This window comes from Ursus americanus, chromosome 11, assembly GCF_024610735.1.
Source record: "Ursus americanus isolate L20-20 chromosome 11, mUrsAme1.1.p, whole genome shotgun sequence".
NCBI classification, from domain to species: domain Eukaryota; kingdom Metazoa; phylum Chordata; class Mammalia; order Carnivora; family Ursidae; genus Ursus; species Ursus americanus.
The window spans coordinates 8,570,303-8,591,823 of record NC_142137.1 but is presented as its reverse complement, the minus strand read 5'-3'; the positions used below and the strand labels follow the sequence as shown (position 1 = coordinate 8,591,823).

Below are 21,521 nucleotides of genomic sequence, written 5' to 3'. Positions count from 1 at the left end.
GTTTTAAAGCCAGATTTATTAAATAACTGATTTACAAAGAAATTGAGTTGTTCTCTTAAACTGAAATATTGACAGGAGGGCAGAATTACTCGCAGTGCCTTCTTTAACTAAATTATCTGCCCTCCAGCTGAGAGCACTGTCAGTCATATCCATTCTTCATACCAATGCTAGGAGCATAGAAAATCGTTTTAGTAAGATATATAGTATAAATGAGTAAAAAGGAGGCTAATGTAGTTAATGTATAGAGTAACTAGGCTGCAGGTGTTACTTGTATCTAGAGTTTGGTCAACTATCAGTAGTAGACTGCTTTGGTTTAGACTGTGTCTACCAGAGAAGAGGAGAAACTGTGAGAGTCTGCTAGCTCTAAAAGTTAATGCATTTTTTTAAAATCATTTAACAGTAATCTTAGATATTAAGTGGGAATTAATCTGGAGTTGTGGAATGTATTAGCTCATTCCTTCATCTAATAGTTGGGTGCTTACTATATGTCATATACATTGCCGAGTTCTGGAAATAACAAAAATGGATAAAGGCAAGGTGCCTGCCCTCAAAGCACTTGCATTCTATGGAGAAAATTGACATAGCAGCGCATTACATTACAGTGGATAAGGTGAAAACAGTGTAGACTGATGGAGTAGGGGAGGTACTTTGATGGGCCCAGAGAGTAGGGTCAGGGTGCATTGGGAGATTGGGCTTATATTAAAGATGGGTGTAGATAGTTGGCTTAGTAGGCTTTCACCATTAGTAGAGATGAGCTAAGTGCTTTAGGTTCTGAAGAAGTTGAGGTGCTGAGCTTTCTTTTTCTGCTCTCCAGGCCACTTGCCAGTTGCTTTCTCTTCCCACTCATCCCTCCCTATAAAACTAGAGTAATTAGAAAACCACTGACTTAAAATTGGTTTCCTTTGGAACAGTTTTATAATCTCATCTCATGATATCATTTAATCCAACCTTTTCAACCTTTAATCATTTGCTTTTGGACAAATGATGCACTTTATTTTGTTAATGGCATGAAGATTTTTGTATTGCTGTGATTTGGGAATTTTTTTGGATAAGCTATAACCATTCTGGTTATCAATTTGTTTATCTTTAAAAAGGGGAGTTTACTGCATGTTTTCAGGGCCCCTCATTTTTCTGGTATTCTTATAATACCAGTCTGTTAACTGATCTTGATACTATTTTCATTTAATCTTTTTTTTTAAAAGATTTTATTTATTTATTTGACAGAGAGAGTGAGTGCGTGCACGCGCACAAGCAGGTTGAGCAGCAGAGGGAGAGGGAGAGGGAGAAGTAGGTTCTCTGCTGAGCAGGGAGCCTGATGCCGGCTCGATCCCAGGACTCTGGGATCATGACCTGAGCCAGAGGCAGACGCTTAACCAACTCAGCCACCCAGGCACCGCTAACCTGTCTTTATCCCAGTTTCCTTACTGGATAAATTTTAAAGTCACTGTAGTTCTATGGAACTGCCTAGATATAGAAACCAAAGCTGAAGTTGCAGAAGTTTCTGTATAATTATAGTTTTTTCAGAAGTTGTTTCATTAGAAATGTAAGCCACAGGTTATTTTATGTTAAAACAACAGCAAGAAGAAATTAATTAGACTTGTGAATAATACAATTGAAATAGTTATCTGAATGTGTTTTTGAGTAATTTTTCCAACCTGAATAAACCAAGAAACTATATCAATTCACTTATAATTTTACTCTCAAATTACAACTTCAATTTCCATAAGTAGCAATAAAACTTTATAAGTAAATAAGAAATGTCAGCAAGGTTTTGCGAACTGGGAAGTCTCCATTTTCTTCCCTTGAGTCTTTCCATGATACCTCTCCCTACTGTCTCTACCAAGTTTGTGACTTTCCAGAAGTGGAATACCAAATGATTGCCTTGACATAGTTTTATTGAGAGAATAGTTCTTCCCCCCACTTTACGTCAACAAGAACAGCATAGAGTAGTGAGCCAACTTAGTCTCAGAAAACTTGAACTAACTTCTCAATTCGAATATGTTCCTGGTCCCAGTGCTTAGAGTTTTCTTGTAAACTGATTGTTTTTCAAAATTCAGTTTATGCATTTTTCTTATTCAGGAAAACTTCCTTTACCCCATCCCTCTGATTTTGATGTCTTTGTTGTACTTCCTTAGCAACTCTTCTTTATGTTTTTTTTTAAGCACCCCTGTCATCTCTTGCAGATTAGATTAAAAGCCTCACTGTAGTTGAGCTCACTGTTTTGTTAGTGTTTGTATCTTCTCCAGCTAGTATGGTACTGGGCACATACTAGGTACTTAGTGTTGAATGAATGACTTTTCTTCCATACAGCGTATTTATATGTCTTGATTTTACACTATAGATATTTGCTATTTGCTTCTCTGTGAAATATGGACAAAGGATCTACCAAGCCACTAAGTCTGGAGTTGTTTTATTCTTTTATCCAGTACCATTACCAATTAGGATTTCTTCCGTTTTCCTTTAAATGAAATGCTAGAAAAATAAAATAAAACTAATATTATGGTAAGGCCAGGGATCTTTCTTAGCTTCCGGGTGTGATCCTTGTGAAGAAGGCATTCTGTCTCAGGTTTCAGTGTAGGGCGTAGATGGAATATGGTAACATAACTGCTCACATTTTACTAGTGGCAATCATCGACGAGCATAGGGCTACAAAGTATGAGATAGCTCTGATTTAGATACCATGTTTAAGGCAAGCAAAATACTATTACTGCATTTTTACAAGGGAAATAAATAATGCCCTACTTTGAATTTGCTTAAAATCATGAAGTTAGTAGAGGTAAAAAGGAACTAAATATATTGTCCCCTTTGCTATTATTACTATTGGCTTCTTGTACATTAGAGTTTCTCAGCTTTGGTACCATTGACATTTTGGGCTGGATGATTCTTTGCTGTCGGCAGCTGCCATGTAGGTTTTAAGTTTAGCAACATCTCTGGTTTCTACCCACTAGATGGCAGCATTACTCCCTCCCCCTCCTTAGTGTGACAACCAAAAATGCAGGCATTGCCTTATATCCGGGGAGTGGGGGGTGGGGGGGACTGGGGAGTGGGTAAAATCACCCCTATTGAGAACCACTGCTTTATCCAACAAATATATCACTTATGCCTCCATTTGATTTTCTAAGTTTTAGAGACTTCTCTATGGTACATGGCCATCTTTTATCTCTAAGCCAGATTCTGTTACCATTTGGTAAATACTTTCTCAAGCATCTTACTCTGTTGTCTGAATTTGCGTTAATTACATTTTTTCCTTAAGAGGATAATGGATAACTCAGGTTATTAGTGATTGCTTTCAGACATAATCTATCCCCAATTTTTTACTTAACATCTTACCTGGTAAAACCAGATTTATTTCTGTAGAGCTAAGTATTATATGTATCAGTTAAATATAGCTTTGATAATTATTTTTATCTGGATACATGCTGGTGAATTTAATGAAATTAAAGTGCATTCCTCCCTAATTAACCCTGAAAATTGTAGCTTGAAAGGATGTTTTTGTATCCATGTTTATAGTTCAGCAAGATTCAGTATTTTAAGTTTGATAACTCATAAATATTTAATTTTATAAATTTTTTAAACGATTTTATTTTTGCAAGGGGGAGAGAGAGAGAGAGAAGGAGAGAGAAAACAAGTGGGGAGAGGGGCAGAGGGAGAAGCAGACTCCCCACTGAGCAGGGAGACCGATGGGGGACTTGATCCCAGGACCCTGGTGGGATCCTGACGTGAGCCAAAGGCAGATGCTTAACTGACTGAGCCACCTAGGCACCCATAAATATCTAATTTTAAAAGGCTAAAAGTCCCTGTATTATATAGTATCTTTGCCTTTATTATTTTGGGGATCATGAAAAAAGGATTTTTTTGGTAGTGATTGATATGCATCATCCCTCATAAATATTGCTAATCTAAATCATTTCATAATCTAAATTAGTCTATTTAAAAAATATAGTCAAATGTACCGGACTAATACTTTATAATAAATTTTAAAATTTTGCATTTCATTATTTTTATTTATCAAGTATTTATTGAACATTTTACTAGGTGTTTTGTAGGCACATAATTAGACATGATTTTTGCTAGAGTAGAATTTACATTCTAATAAGTATTTAAATACATTTTACTCATGGAATCTATGTCATTGTAGAATTTACATTCAGTAATTGAGAACTATCGTATTTTAAAATATGATTTTCTAAAATTTATTATCATGAATTTCATTAATTTTCATAAAGGTGCTTTGAAATTCCCAATAATATCAAGTCTAGTATTTCAAGTTAATAAATGGTCTGGTGTGCAATGAGATGAGGAATGACTTAAGTTTCTGAATTATTGCTGAGAAAAAACAGAATTAGTACATGCTGTTTTCTCATTAGATTCAAGATTGAGTCTTGATTTCCAGAGAGAAATATGTGAAGGATATTTAATATTTATTATACAAGTAATATTATAGATTAAAATTCTTTTCAGAGTTTGTCATTAGCTACCTGTTATGAAATATTTTAAAACTGTACATCATTAAACTTTTCTATATTTAATAACTTAGATTGGTATTGGTTTCTAAGTGGTCCCAAACTCATAGTCACAAATAAATAGGGAACAGAAGTAAATGATGGTTTGTCTCTAAGGATGACATTCCCTTGGCAGAGGTCGTGAATGGGGTCGAGGTGGGGTGCTGACTTTCCTTTCTTCCCTTACTCTTTTTACCCCTCAATAGCATAGTGAACCACTCTCACTAAAAGGCCTATGACATTTCTGTCAGGTATGCTTTATTAGAAAAAAGACTCAATTTTATCAGATTCTATTCATTAATGGATTGAAAACTGGAAAATTTTGCAGTTTTAGCGTTTAAAGAGATTTATTTGTGATCATCCTGAAGGATATATGTTAACTAAATGAATCTTTCACGGCAAATAAATAGATGAAATTTCCACTGAAATACTATATCTTTGATTTTATATTCATTCATGTTTAAACATAAGACTTGGGGGGAAATAGCGTGTATTCTTAAATTTGCTACAGATAAAATATCTTTTCTATCAACGCCAATGGTTTGTAAGCAAAATTTAAGTTATACTAAATTTGTCATGTGGATCTCTGTTTGAAATAAGTAATCCTGTGACTAAGGGTTTTGCAGTTTTTCTCAGATTTATAAAAGTGTGTTAGAATGCAATTTGACTTTTATATTTAAGAGAAATAGTAATAGTAGAGAACTCTTAGCAGTTTTTCCTTCCCGATAAGTATCTTTCTCATAATGTGGCTCCACTCCCTATGATGCCCTTGCTGAATGGACATACTTACCTCTCCTTCAGTAGATCCTATATTTTTCTGCTCCTGTCTTTTACTCATGTTTACCTCATGCTCAGATCTGAATAAGTGAATATTACCCATTTGTCAAGGCTCACAAAGATCATTCCTTTATAATCAGTTCTTAATTCACTCAAGTAAAATATTTTCTCTTTTTACTGTGTTCCCAGAATACATTTGAGACTTTTTTTCCTATAGTCTCTTTAATTGCGTGCACAGTGTTGTACAACCATTTCTACTATTTCCAAAACTTTTACATCACTCCAAACAGAAATTCTGTAACCATTAAGCAATAGCTGACCTTTCCTCCACCCCCCAGTTCCTGGTATCTCTAATCTACTTTCTATCACTATAAATTTGCCTATTCTGGATATTTCATATAAATGGAGTCATGTAATTTTTGTCCTTCTGTGTCTGGCTTATTTCAGTTAGCGTAGTGTTTTTGAGATTAAGTCATTTTGTAGCATGTATGAGAACTTCATTCCTTTTTAAGGCTGAATAATCCATTGTATGTACATGCATATTTTGTTTATTCATTCATATGGTGATGGAACTAGGGTTCCACTTTTTGACTGTTGTGAATAATGCTGCACCAAACATTTACATATATAAGTATCTGAGTCCCTCTTTCCAATTTTTTTTGGCTGTGTACCTGAGTAGGGTTGCTGAATCATAGGGTAGTTCTGTGTTTAACTTTTTGAGGAACTGTCAAACTGTTATCTGTAGTGGCTGCATCATTTTTTATTCCTTACAGTGATATATGTGGGTTCTAATTTCTCTATATCCTCTCCAACGCTTGTTTTTTTCCCCTCCCCCCTTTTAAAAAAAATGAAAGTCACCCTAGTAGATATGAAGTGGTATCCCATTGTGGTTCTGTTTACATTTCTTTCATGGTAATGATAGCATTGTGTTGTGTGCTTATTGGACATTTTATATCTTCTATGTAGAAATGTGTATTCAATTCAGATGTGGGGCTCATACTCAGGACCCTGACGACTGAGCCACCCAGGTGCCCCTGATAATTTTTTAATTAGGTTGTTTGTCTTTTGTTATTGAGTTGTAGGAGTTCTTTATATATTTTGGGTATTAAATCCTTATTAGATATATAATTTGCATTTTCTCCTCCATTCTATAGGTTGTCTTTTCACTTTTTAGATAATGTCTTGTCATGTACAAAAGTTTTTTAATTTGATGAAATTTAGTCTACCTTTTTTTTTCTTTTATTGCTTGTGCTTTTGGTGTCATACCTAAGAATCCAAGATTATAAAAATGTACCCTTCTGTTTTCTTCTAAGAGTTGTATAGTTTTAGTTCTTATATTTAGGTCATTGGTCCATCTTTTTAAAAAAAATTATGTATTTATTTTAGAGAAAAAGAGAGAGAGACAGCAGGGGGAGGGGTAGATGGAAAGGGAGAGAATCCTCAAGCAGACCCACTGCTGAGCAGGGAACCTGATCTGGGGGGGGCTCGATCCCACGACTCCGAGATGATAACATGGGCCAAAAATAAGAGTCAGATGCTTAACCGACTGAGCCACCCAAGCACCCCTCATTGGTCCATTTTTAATTAGTTTTTTTATATAGTGGGAGATAGCAGCCCAACGTCATTATTTTGCATGTAGAAATCTAGCTATCCCAGCATCATTTGTTGAAGAGAATATTCTCTCCCCATTGAATGGACTCTGTATCCTTGTAAAAAAAAAAAATCAATTGGCTATTGACATATAGGTTTATTTCTGTACTCCCAGTTCTTTTCCATTGGTTTATGTCTACCTTTATGCCCATATCTCTGTTTTGATTTACAATAGCCTTGTACTAAGGTTTGAAATTGGGACGGGTGAATCCTCCAACTTTGTCGTTCTCTTTTCAAGACTGTTTTGGTTTTTCTGGGTCTCTTGCAATTCCATATGAATTTAGGGGTCAGCTTTTTTATTTCTACGCAAAAAGCTGTTGGAATTTTGATAGGGATTACATTGATCCATAGATTGCTTTGGGTAGTACTGACATCCTAGCAATATTAAGTCTTCCTAAATTAGTACTCTGAGACCAGTTCCAGTGTGTGTGTGTGTGTGTGTGTGTGTGTGTGTGTGTGTGTGTGTATGGGTTCCCCATATCAATAAGTAATTCTACAATACCAGCTGGGTGTCCTATAATTCAACTCAATTCCGACACCTGGAGGTAGTGTCAGATTCCACAGGTTTAAGACCCAGTCCTACAAGATTGCTGCCTCCCCCCTCTCCCTTCAGATGCCAGTGGCAAGCCCAGGACCTGAACTTCTGACCAGCTGGCTGTAAATCATAGGTTTCCATGACCCTCTCCTCAGGTGTGATTAATTTGCTAGATAGAATCCATCCATAGATAAGGAATGGGGAAGGGGCACAGAGTTTTCATGCCCTTTCCAGCCTTGGTACTTTCCCCAGCTCTTCACATGGTCACCAACCTGGAAGCTCTTTGTTGTTGTTGTTGTTGAAGCTCTTTGGACCCTCTCCTTTTGTTGTTGTTGTTGTTATTGTTGTTGTTTTTAATGGAGCCTTCATTACATAGGCATGATTGATTAAATCAGTGGCCATTGGTGATTGATCCAACGTCTAGCCCTTCAGTCCTCCCCAGAAGTCAAGGGGGAGGGACTGAAAAGTCCTACTCTCTAATCACATGGTTGGCTGCTTTGGCAGCCAGTCCTCAACCTTCATTAAGTGCTTTCCAAAATCCACCTCACTGACATAACAAAAGACTTTTACTGTACTCATCACTTAGGGAATTCCAAGGGTTTTAGGAGCTCTGTACCAGAAACGGGATGAAGACCAAATATATATTTCTTATTGTAAATCTTGACAGTATCACACTATCTATGAACACTGGATGTTTTCCAACTTTTAGGTCTTTAACTTTTTCAGTAAGGTTTGGCAGTTTTCAGTATACAGATTATTCACTTGCTTGGTTAAATTTATTCCTAGGAATTTTGTTCTTTTAGATGTTATTATAAATGGAATTGCTTTCCTTTTTGAATTGTTTTCATTGCTGTTGAATAGAAACACAGTTGATTTTTTTGTATTGATAATACCACCAAAAATATTAAATTATGAGGAATGAACTTAATGAAAGTTGTGTTAAGATTTGTATATTGAAAACCAGAAAACATTGCTGAGAAAATTTTGGAAGACCTAAACAAACAGATTTGCAGTGTTCATGAATTGGAAGATTCAGTGTTAAGATGTCATGTCTTCCCAAATTGACCTTTTGATTCAGTGCAATCCTAATTAAAATCCCAGTAGATGTACTTTTCATAGACATTGACAAGCCAATTTTAAAATTTGTGTGGAAATATAAATGCAACCTTAGCTAAGAGGGTTTGGGAAAAGAAGAACAGAGTTTAAGGACTTACACAACCAGATTTCAAAACTTACTATAAAGCCACAGTATTCGAGACAGTGTGCTATTAGCAGGAAGAAAGGCATATTATTCAGTGCAACACATTGGTGAGAATAGACATATAGCTGTAGTTGTAAACAATTGATTTTTGACAAAGGTGCCAAGGCAACTGAGTGAGGAAAGTCAATCTTTTCAACAAATGCTGCTGTATCGATTTGATATCTGACAGTGTGCCTAGTCCCTTCATATTGTAGAAATAAATTAACTTCAAATGGGTCATATACTCCCCAGATAACAGCTAAAATGATAAAATTTTCTAAGAAAACGTAGTAGAAAATTATAGCAACCTTAGGATGTGCAAAGATTCCTTACAGAGGGCCCCAAAAGCAGCACAAATTATAAAACTTGAAAACTGATGATTTAGAAAAGATGTTCAACATCATGCTAATCAGGGGAATGCAAATCAAAACCACAGTGAGATACCATCTTACATCAGTTAGGGTGGCAATTATCAAAAAGTCAGAAGATTACAAATGTTGGTGAGGTTGTGGAGAAAAGGGAACCCCTGTACACCATTGATGGAGATGTAAATTGATACAGCTATTATGAAAAACAGAATGGAGGTTTTTCAAAAAATTAAAAATAGAACTACCATATGCTCAAGCAACCCCACTTCTGGATATTTACCCAATAGAAGTAAAATCAGTATCTTGAGGAGATATCTGCCTTTTCATGTTTACTGCAGCATTATTCATAGTAGCCAAAATATGGAAACCACCTAAGTGTCAATCAACAGATGAATAGATAAATATATATATTTATATATATATATTTATTTATATATACTTATACACACACACACACACACACACACACACATACAGTAGAATGTTATTCAGTCTTAAGGAAAGAATGAAATCTTGCCATTTGTGACAATATGGTTGAAGCTGAAGTACTTTATGTTAAATAAAATAAGCTAGACAAATATCACATGATCTCACATATAAATGGAATCTTTAAAAAGAAAAATTGAACATATCATAACAGAGAGTAGGACGGTGGTTACTAGAGACAGGGGGTAGGGGAGAAGAGAAGATATTAATCAAAGGGTAAAAACTTTCCATCATGAGGTGAATAAATTCTAAAGACCTAATGTGACCACGGTGACTATGGTTAATAATATGTATACTTGAAATTTGGTAAGAGAGTAGGTGGTAGAAAGATGCTCTTGCCACATACCCACAAAAATGAAATTATGTGAGATGATGGATATGTTAGCTTGATTGTGGTAATCATTTCACAGTTCATACATATATCAAAACATCATGTTGTACACCTTAAATTTTTTCTCAGTCATAGCTCAGTAAAGCTGGAAAAATTGATTTTTGGTTTCATTAAAATAAAAAGAATTACTCATCAAAAGAAATTAAGAAAATGAAAAGGCAAAACAAAGACTGGTGGAAAATATTTGCAGTATATACATCCAACCAAGGTTATTTATTCAGAATATATAAATGACTCTTATAAGTCAATAAAAGAAGATAACCCAGTAAAAACAAGGGTAAAGTTTTGATTAGACACTTCACCAAAGAAGATACACAGATAGCAAATAAGCACATTAAAAGATCTTTAAGATCTTCTTTCATAGACCAGAAAGAAAAAGAGACAATCTACAGAAACAGGGACTTTATAGGCAATACAATGGCACTAAATTCATATCTTTTAATAGTTACTCTGAATGTAAATGGGCTAAATGCTCCAACCAAAAGCCACAGGGTAGCAGATTGTATAAAAAAGCAAGAACCATCCATGTGCTGTCTACAAGAGACTCACTTTAGACCTAAAGACACCTCCAGACTGAAACTGAGGGGTTGGAGAACCATTTACCATACCACACTAATGGACCTTAAAAGAGAGCTGGGATAGCAATTCTCATATCGGACAAACTAGATTTTAAACCAAAGACTGTAATAAGAGGTATAGAGGGATACTATATCATACTTAAAGGATCTATCCAACAAGAAGATCTAATAATTGTAAATATCTATGCCCCCAATGTGGGAGCAGCCAATTATATAAACCAATTAATAACCAAAGTAAAGAAACATATTGATAATAATACATTAATAGTAGGGGACTTTAACACCCCCCCTCACTGCAATGGACAGATCATCTAAGCAGAAGATCAACAAGGAAATAAGGGTTTAAATGGTACTCCGGACCAGATGGACTTCACAGATATATTCAAAACATTCCACCCAAAAGCAACAGAATACACATTAGTGCACATGGAACATTCTCCAGAATAGATCACATCCTGGGTCACAAAGACAGTCTCAACTGGCACCAAAAGATTGGGATCATTCCCTATATATTTTCAGACCACCATACTTTGAAACTGGAACTCAGTCACAAGAAGAAATTTGGAAGGAACTCAAACACTTGGAGGTTAAAGAGCATCCTACTAAAGAATGCATAGGTCAACCAGGAAATTAAAGAAGAATTTAAAAAATTCTTGGAAACTAATGAAAATGAAAACGCATCAGTTCCAAACCTCTGGGATATAGCAAAGGCGATCCTAAGAGGGAAGTACATAACAATAAAGCCTCTCTCAAAAAATTAGAAAAATCCCAAATACACAGCTAACCTTACACCTAAAGGACCTGGAGAAAGAACACCAAATAAAGCCTAAACCAAGCAGGAGAAGAAATATAATAAAGATTAGAGCAGAAATCAATGAAATAGAAACAAAAAGAACAGTAGAACAGATCAATGAAACTAGGAGCTTGTTCTTTGGAAGCATTAATAAGATTAATAAACCTCTGGCCAGACTTATCCAAAAGAAAAGAGAAAGGACCCAAATTAATAAAATCATGAATGAAAAAGGAGAGATCACAACCAACACCGAAGAAATACAAGCAATTATAAGAACATATTATGAGCAACTGTATTCTGACAAATTAGGCAATCTGGAAGAAATGGATGCATGCCTACAGATGTATAAACTACCAAAACTGAACTAGGAAGAAACAGAAAACCTGAGCAGACCCATAACCAGTAAGGACATTGAAGCAGTAATCAAAAATCTCCCCAAAACCAAGAGCCCAGGGCCAGATGCCTTCACATGGGAATTCTGCCAAACATTTAAAGAACAGTTAATACCTATTCCTCTGAAGCTGTTTCAAAAAATAGGAATGGAAGGAAGACTTCCAAACTCTTTCTACGAGACCAGCATTACCTTGATCCCAAAACCACACAAAGATGCCACCAAAAAGGAGAATTACAGACCAATATCCTTGATGAACATAGATGCAAAAATTCTCACTAAACTACTAGCCAATAGGATCCAACAGTACATTAAAAGGATTATTCACCATGACCAAGTGGGATTTATTCCTGAGCTGCAACGGTAGTTCAACATTCACAAATCAATCATTGTGCTAGAGCACATTAATAAAAGAAAAGAACCATATGATCCTCTCAATACATGCAGAAAAAGTATTTTACAAAGTACAGCATCCTTTCCTGATTAAACTCTTCAAAACATAGGGATAGAGGGAACATACCTCAATATCATAAAAGCCATCTTTGAAAAGCCCACAGTGAATATCATTCTCAATGGGGAAAAACTGAGAGCTTTTCCCTTAAGGTCAGAAACACAGCAGGGATGTCCACACCTCTGTTGTTCAACATAGTACTAGAAGTTTTAGCCTCTGCAATCAGACAACACAAGGAAATAAAAGGCATCTGAATCGACAAAGATGTCAAACTCTCACTCTTTGCAGATGACGTGATACTCTATGAAGAAAACCCAAAGGACTCCACCCCAAAATTGCTAGAACTCATATAGCAATTCAGCAGCATGGCAAGATACAGAATCAATGCACAGAAATCACTTGCATTTCCATAATCTAACAATGTGACTGAAGAAAGAGAAATTAAGAAATCAATCCCATTTGCAATTGTACCAAAAACCATAAGATACCTAGGAATAAACCTAACCAAAGAGGTAAAGGATCTGTATTCTAGAAACTACAGAACACTCATGAAAGAAATGGAGGAAGACACAAAGAAATGGAAAAACGTTCCATGCTCATGGATTCAGAGAATAAACATTGTTAAAATGGCTATGCTACCTAGAACAATCTATACATTCAGTGCAATCCCTATCAAAATACCATCAACATTTTTCACGGAGCTGGACCAAACAATCCTAAAATTTGTATGGAACCAGAAAAGACCCTGAATAGCCAGGGGAATGTTGAAAAAGAAAACCAAAGCTGGGGGCATCACAGTGCCTGACTTAAAGCTGTATTACAAAACTGTAATCATCAAGACAGCATGGTACTGGCACAAAAACAGACACATAGATGAACGGAACAGAGAGCCCAGAAATGGATCCTCAACTCTGTGATCAATTAATCTTCAACAAAGCAGCAAAGAATATCCAATGGAGAAAAGATAGTCTCTTCAATAAATGGTGCTGGGAAATTGGACAGCCACCTGCAGAAGAATGAAACTGGACCATTCTCTTACACCATAGACAAAGATAAACTCACAATGGATGAAAGACCTAAATATGACACTGGAATCCATCAAAATCCTAGAGGAGAGCACAGGCAGTAACATCTTTGACCTTGGCTGCAGCAACTTCTTGCAAGATACATCTCTAAAGGCAAGAGAAACAAAAGCAAAAATGAACTATTGGGAGTTAATCAGGATAAAAAGCTATTGCACAGCAAAAGAAACAGCAAAACTAAAAGGCAACCTATGGAATGGGAGAAGATTTTTGCAAATGACATAACAGATAAATGGCTGGTACTCAAGATCTATTAAGAACTTATCAAATTCAATACCCAAAAAACAAACAATCCAGTTAAGAAATGGGTGGAAGCCGTAAATAGACACTTCTCCGAAGAAGACATACAAATGGCCAACAGGAAAAAATTCTCCGTATCACTTGCCATCAGGGAGATACAAATGAAAACCACAATGAGATACCACCTTATACCAGTTAGAATGGCTGAAATTAACAAGACAGGGGAGAACAAATGTTGGCAAGCATGTGGAGAAAGGGGAACCCTCTTACACTTTTGATGGGAATGCAAGCTGATACAGCCACTCTGGAAAACATTATGGAGGTTCCTCAGGAAGTTAAAAATAGAGCTACCCTATGACCCAGCAGTTGCACTACTGGGTATTTACCCTAAAGATATACAGTTGTAGTGAAAAGAAGGAGCACATGTACCCCAATGTTCATTGCAGCAATGTCCACAATAGCCAAACTGTGGGAGGAGTTGAGATGTCCTTCAACAGATGACTGGATAAAGAAGATGTGGTTCATATATACAATGGAATATTACTCAGCCATTGGAAAGGATGAATACCTACCATTTACATTGATGTGGATGGAATTGGAGGGTACTATGCTAAGTGAAATAAGTTAAGCAGAGAAAGACGATTATCATATGGTTTCACTCATATGTGGAATATAAGGAATAGTGCAGAGGACCATAGAGATAGGGAGGGAAAACTGGGAAGAAGTCTGAGAGGGAGACAAACCATGAGAGACTCTTGACTCTGGGAAACAAACTGAGGGTTGGGGAATAGGGAGGTGGGTGGGAGGATGGGGTAACTGGGTGATAGGCATCAAGGAAGGCACATGATGTGATGAACACTGGGTATGATACGCAACTAATGAATCATTGAACATTACATCAAAAACTAATGATATATGTTGGCTAATTGAATTTACATAGAAAATGAAAGAAAAAAGAAAAAAGCTCTTCTGTCATTAGAGAAATGCAAATTAAAATTATAAGATACACTTTTGAATTAAAACGACCAGCAATACCTAGTCCTGGAGTGGATATGGAGCAAACTGACCTCTCATATGTTACTGGTGGGAATGGAAAATGTTATAGCCACTTTTTAAAACAATTTGACTGTTTCTTTTAATGTTAAATATATATTTACCATGTGACCTAGCCATTCTACTCCTAGTTATTTTCCCAAGTTAGAGAAACGTGTCTACACAAATGTTCACAGCAACATCATTCATGATACCTAAACCTGGGAACAACCCAAATATGCTTTAGCCTGTAAATGCATAAACAATTTGTGGCATATATATAAAATGGAATCCCGTTCAGTAATAAAAAGGAACAAAGTGTTGATATATGCACCAGCACTGATAAATCGCAAAACCTATGTTAAGAATTTCTTATGAATTCTAGAAAAGGTACAACTATAGTGATAGAAAGTCTCTGTTGCCAGAGAGTTGGAAGGAATTGAGTGCAGATGTCAGGAGGAAACTTTTTGGGGTGATTGAGTACTATATATCATGATTTTGGTTGTGGTTACATGAGTGTATCCATGTGTTAAAATTCACTCATTAGGGGTGCCTGGGTGGCTCAGTTGGGTAAGCGTCTACCTTTAGCTCAGGTCATGATCCCGGAGTCCCGGGATGGATGGAGCCCCATGTCAGGCTCACTGCTCAGCCGGGAGTCTGCTTCTCCCTCTTCCTCTGCCCCTCCCCCTGCTCCTACTTTCTCTCTCTCAAATAAATGAAATCTTAAAAAAAAATTTCACTTATTAATTTTATTCATTGTGAATTATCCCACAATAAAGTTGAACAAGAAAAAACAATTTTTAAAAAATGATCAAACTTCCTTTAAGTCACAGAAAGATTGGAGAGAATAACAGGTTTCATTCTTTTTCTGGACTTTCACAAACAAGGGTCTGCATGCTTTGGCAGAAAAAGGAGAAAGGCCATCACCAAGCAGGTAGGTATCTAGCTTTGCTCATCAGTTGAAGATAAAACTTAAATTCAGAAAAGAAGTAGTAATTTTGCTTAAAATAAAAATAAAATTTCACTTAAATTAAGAGTCCCAAATTTCTAATTATAAAATAAATAAGTCACAGTGATGAGAAGTACAGCATAGGGGCTATAGTCAGTAATATTGTAGTAACTTTGTGTGGTGACAGATGGTAATTGCACTTTTTGTGGTGAGGAGTGTGTATGTAGAACATGTAAAATTGTCAAACTTTTATGTTGTACACCTGACATTAACATAACATTGTGTATCAACTATACTTCAGTTTAAAAAAGTACAAAGCATACTATAGAAAGTAATTAATATATTTAATTTTTTAGCTTATTAACCATTGTCATTTTAATTCATTTTAGAAATATAAACCTGGTCGATGTGATGATATTTTGAAATGGAAGCCTCCCAGTCTGAATTCTGTGGATTTCCGCCTAAAGATAACAAGAATGGGAGGAGAAGGGTAAGATGCACTTTTGCCGCTATTTTTACATGAAATAATGCTGTTTGTATGAGGCTTCACTGTTACTGGATACTTTACATATACTTTACCCCCGCAAAAGATATTTTACAATATACATACATACCTATACATCTTACTTTTAGCTGTTAGAGCTACTAACATTTTGTATCCTTTTAACTTTACTAATTTTGGTCTTCAAAAGTACAGTTATTTCTAATATAAAAAATGAACTTTGTTAAATTGTAAAAGTGAAAATAGATTTTACTTGACAATTCCTCCCAGTTGAATTATAAATATGAGGTATTATCATGGTTGTTACAAGTTAGCGTTTTGAAGTAAGCCTTTTTTACTTTGAAAGATACTACTTCAAGCTTGCATTTGCATAGCAAGAACATTTCTCCATAGTTTAATTGTTGACTTTCATTAAGATTTTTCATAATGTTCATTGTTTTTTCATTTACTGGTCAGTCTTCTGTATATGACTTTATTGGTTGCTATTTAGAATAAAAAATGCTTTAGCCTAAATATTTTCATTGTTTTTCCATAACCTTGTTTTAGTTCACCTTGTTCCACAAATTTTTATGACCTTTTATGTAAGTAAATATGTAAAACCAAAATAAGATATGTTTAATCAAGGAACTCACAAAGAGAAAGTAAATAACACTGACTGAGAGAGTAAAAGTTTACTAGTACATGCTATGAAATCCTTTTTATTTGCCAAAGTTAAACTACAGATTTGTTTTTTATAGCTAATGGAATGTATGCTATGTGATCAATTATATGAATCCAGACTCCAGAAGATAGTTTCTTAAGAGGCTGTGCATTTTTAGATAAAGGATACTGTGTAGTGTGGTGAATCCTAAGTAAAAAAGGGAGTTTAATAAATCATATGAGTGTCAATTTTCACAAAATATATCCTTAAATAAATAATTTATATCCTTAAGTAAGAGTTTCTGACTTAGTAGTGAGGTATGGTTTAGTTGGAACAATTATCTGGGGCCCCAAATACTGTTGCTTAGGTAGTTCACTCTTTATTGGTCTGAGTTCATCCAAGGATAGATAGATATATTTTTGAGTATTTATAGGATTGTATGGAATGTGTATATATATATTTTTTTCCATCAAGTAATATTAAAGATTAGATAAAAGAAATAGCATTGGCAACCCATAATATCTGTACACCAGATTCTTTGTGAGAAAGAATAAATCTTAAGTTTACTTCCTATCAGTACTTTTCCAAAAATATTATTTTTCTTATTTAGTTTTTGGATAACTATTGATATTAATATCAATACCAATTAATAGTTTGTTATTAAGCATCAACAAATGCTTTATATTAATATGCTATTAATTCTTAATAATATTAATAATTAAATATTATCAGTTTTTCAAACTGTCCCCAACTATGTATATAAAATCTTGGTAAGTGTTGATAAGTATTAAATTCAAGATCGTTCTTCCTAACAAAGCATCTGGTATGCAGATATTCTGAGTTGCCAGTTCACTGTGGAACCTACACATTGGTAGTTAATGCAAGCCGAACACGGGCTTGATGTGTTCTCTGGAAGTGCCTTTTAGAAGACTGCCTCACTTCTAAAACAGTGGAGGCTGAGGAATTAATTCTGATAGTCTGCCTGCATCTTTTTCTTTCTTTCCTTAAAAAACATAGATGAATATGGTTCTTTGGAAATATGATTCCGAAGATGAAATAAAAATTTTTAAATCACTTCTTTAATCTTCTATTTTATCTAATGCTATATTTATAATACTTCTTTAAGCATTGTAAACCCTTATGTGTGTGTTTATTTAAATTCAGTTAATTAACATACAGTGTATTATTAGTTTCAGAGGTAGAGTTCAGTGATTCATCAGTCTTATATAGCACCCAGTGCTCATTACATCAAGTGGCCTTCTTAATGTCCATCACCCAGTTACCCCCTCCTCCCACCCACTTTCCCTCCAGAACCCTCAGTTTGTTTCCTATGATTAAGAGTCTTTTATGGTTTGTCTCCCTCTGTGATTTCATTTTGTTATCTTTTTCCCTCCCTTCTCCTATGCTCTTCTGTTTTATTCCTCAAATTCCACGTATCAGTGAGATCATATGATAATTGTCTTTCTCTGATTGACTTCTTTCGCTTAGCATAATACCCTCTAGTTCCATCTATGTCATTGCAAATGGCAAGATTTCATTTTTTGATGGCTGAGTAGTATTCCATGGTGTGTGTGTGTGTGTGTGTGTGTGTGTGTATACACACACCACATCTTCTTTATATATTCATCTGTTGATGGACATCTGGGCTCTTTCCAAACAATACTTTGGCTGTTGTGGACATTGCTGCTATAAATTTTGGGGTGCAGGTCCCACTTTGAATCACTACATTTGTGTCTTTGGGGTAAATACCTAGTAGTGCAGTTCCTGGGTTATAGGGCCTTGTGTGTGTTTTATTGATATTTTGTTAAGTTTTGAAAAATTGTTTTGTTTTGCTTTTTACAGATCATAATTCTTAGCACTGAAAAGCTACATGAGGCTATATATAGAGTGTCCATTTTCTAAGTAGCAAAAATGATATTAATTTCTTTTCTTGCAGTTGTCTACTGCAGTTAAAGATAGCAAAATGTAATTCAGTTTAGTAGTTATCCCAGTTTTGTTTTCTTCTTAGTATGTTTTTAAGTATATTTTGTTCTTTTAAAATTTTACCTATTTTTAAAAGTCTTACAAAAAAGGAGGGAATTACTTTTAATTCTGGTACATCTTTAAAACACACCACAATGTCAGCTTTTAAAGTGATTTTATGGTAGGAACGTGCAAGTTACATTTGTGAAGGTAACATTACTTATGTAACATGGATGTAGGTTTTCAAAAATAGGGTATTTAATACAAAATACAGTTGTGATAACTATTACAAAGCAGGCATTATTCAGTTAGCCAGAGTAACGTGCTTTTTGAATGTAAAGGATGTTATGTATTATAGCAGTTTTCACTAAATAAATGAGCTTACATCTAATGTTATGTTAGATGCTGTATGTTAGAAGGCATTTTAAGAAATATGCCTATAATAGTTTGAAAGGAGAGTAGCCGTGTCTCTAAATTGTGAGAATCAAAGCAGTGACCAGTGAAGTGGTACTAAGATATTAAAATACCATGAGACAAGCTCATTTCTTTTCTTGATTGCATTTCTAAGTATTTCTAAATCTAAAATCTAATCTAATCTAAAGCTTAGAATGGAGTGGAATGTCTTAAAAAGTATAATACAAGTACCAGTCCTTGAAAATGTCTACAGTTTTTTGTTTTGTTTTTTTTAGAAATCTTAGGCTTTCAAAGTATGGTTTTGAGTTTTACTCAGCTGCTATAATAAAGTGGGTATAGTGTAGATTCTCGTTGGATTAAAATTTAATACAAATAGAAAAATGTATTGTTAAATGCCCTGTCGATGGCAATTAAAACCTAAACTTTGCTTTTTTTTTTTTTAACTCCTTTTAGTATCATTTCTGAAAATTTGGGGTATATTAACTTTGATTTATCATAGCCTAAAATAACTTTTATTTATCTTAGCTATTTACATTGTATTGAACTTCATAGACATGCAATAGAGAATTTTATCTGAGAGCTATATGTTGTTTTAAAAATATTATGGGTTTATATTAACTTATCTGTAACCCCAAACTGTGGTCATTGTGTCAAAAGCTAGGATTACAAAGGTCTATTCTGGAAAGTGCAAACTCTTTTGCGTACAATGTCAGGGGCTTATAGTGAGTAGTATAAATTTATTATTTATATAGCATAGTAGTTTAGAGCACAGATTCTAGAGTCAGATTGCCTGGGTTTAAATATCCTTATCACCTGTATTACCTTGAGCACATTCCTTTTTTCTGGGCCTTATATTCCTCATTCATAAAGTAGATATTGACCTCATAAGGCTTAAGACTTAAAAGGATTAAATGAGCCAATATATGTAAAATAGAACAGATGGCACATGGTAAGCATTTAAATGTTTGCTGTCATTTTTTGTTTTAATTAAAATAGATTTAAAAGTCTGTATTTCCTTTTGCAGTTCTTTTGTTTGCTGAACTGTGTAAGTTCAATTTTCTATGTGAATTATTTCCCATTTGATTCCAATCCCTATTAATTTTTCCCTTTTAAAATGCATATATCTTCAGCTTATTTGTGTACCTAATCATAAATTGTTAAATACCTGGAGAGCAAGAACATAAAGTCACAAAACTTTTAGTCGTAGGGTTTTTTTTTTTTTAACAAATATCTTAAAATAACCTTGAGAATATGTATAGTGGTTAAGAACACAGGTCTAATGGTTAAGAACATAAGTTCTTGGCTCAGACCGCACAGAATCAAATCCTAGCTCCAGTCCTTTCTTGCTGCTGTTACTTTCTTACTAATCTTTCTAAGCTTCCTCATCTGTAAAATGCCCACAGTAATAGTTCTTATATCTTGGTGTGAAGATTTGCTTATACTGTATAAAATTGCAGGAGTTAACAAAGTAAATGTGGGTTCTGCCATTATAGACTTTATAATTATGAGCTATTGAGTTAAAATGCAAAAATAATACTGCTTTTTGAGGTTTGGTAGGGATTAAATAAAATGGTACATGTGAAGAATACAGCATAGAACCTAATAAATATTTATTTTTGTCATTTTGATGTTTATAGTTTTTAATTTAACCTCAGCAAACTGCGTGGTTATATCATGGAGTAAAAGGATGCCCTGTATAATCGAGGAAGAAACTGCACTTTTCTGTGAAAAGATAAAGATGTTTGCTCTTTCTAATAAAAAAAATTCTAAAACAGTGAAGTTTAATTTTTCATCCGTCACATTGGCAAATATTAGCAATGTCCCTTTTGATTGGGTTGATTGGGGCGTGAGCAAATAGGCACTCTCCTATTCTGCTTGATAAGAATGTAAATTGGTACAACTCTTCTGGTGGGCGATAAGGTAGCATATATCCTGAGGAAATATGCTTCAAATTTTGTGAAAGGAAAAGTCTTGTCTTCTGCATAGTTGTATTTCTAGTACCTAGTGTGTTAACCTGTATATAATAGACACTCAAGAAATACTAAATGGCGATATATATGTATGTTTTATTTTATATGTGTATAAACAAAATACCAAAAGGTGTGTGTCTAAGAATTATATTGAAGTATCACTTATAATAGGGAAATTGGAAATATGCAGTTTTTGTTTTTTTTTTTTTACCTGTATAAATCTTTTGAGATACCTATATCTTCATGTGTGTTTCTAGGAAAGTTGCTAATAACATTATAAATAGTGTCTTTTACAAATGGGTCCAGACTGTTGAGATATAAGATTTTCTTAGAGGTTTGAAACTGAACTCAGACCTACTGTCCAACTTTGTCATTTGATTTTATATTCACACATATTTATGTGATATTAATAGATATATCAGTTTGGGCATGGTAAAAAACAAAAACCACAGCAGTTATTTTAACAGAATTAATTTAATATGAAGAATTGTAATTAGTTTAAAGAACTGAAAAGGCAAAGAAGTGTTGAAGAGATAGTAACTTCAGAAAGCACCGGGCGCCTGGGTGG

At 34.6% G+C, this 21,521-nt stretch overlaps 1 protein-coding gene across 2 annotated transcripts in view; it reads left to right on the top strand.

The window, feature by feature from the left end:
• RNGTT (RNA guanylyltransferase and 5'-phosphatase) overlaps nt 1-21,521 on the top strand; it is a 308,710-nt gene that overhangs the window by 167,644 nt on the left and 119,545 nt on the right. For both annotated transcript variants that reach the window (XM_087865314.1, XM_045807080.2), the window contains one exon: nt 15,855-15,955. In XM_087865314.1, the coding sequence (XP_087721440.1) occupies nt 15,855-15,955 (101 nt within the window). The remainder of the gene's footprint in view (nt 1-15,854; nt 15,956-21,521) is intronic.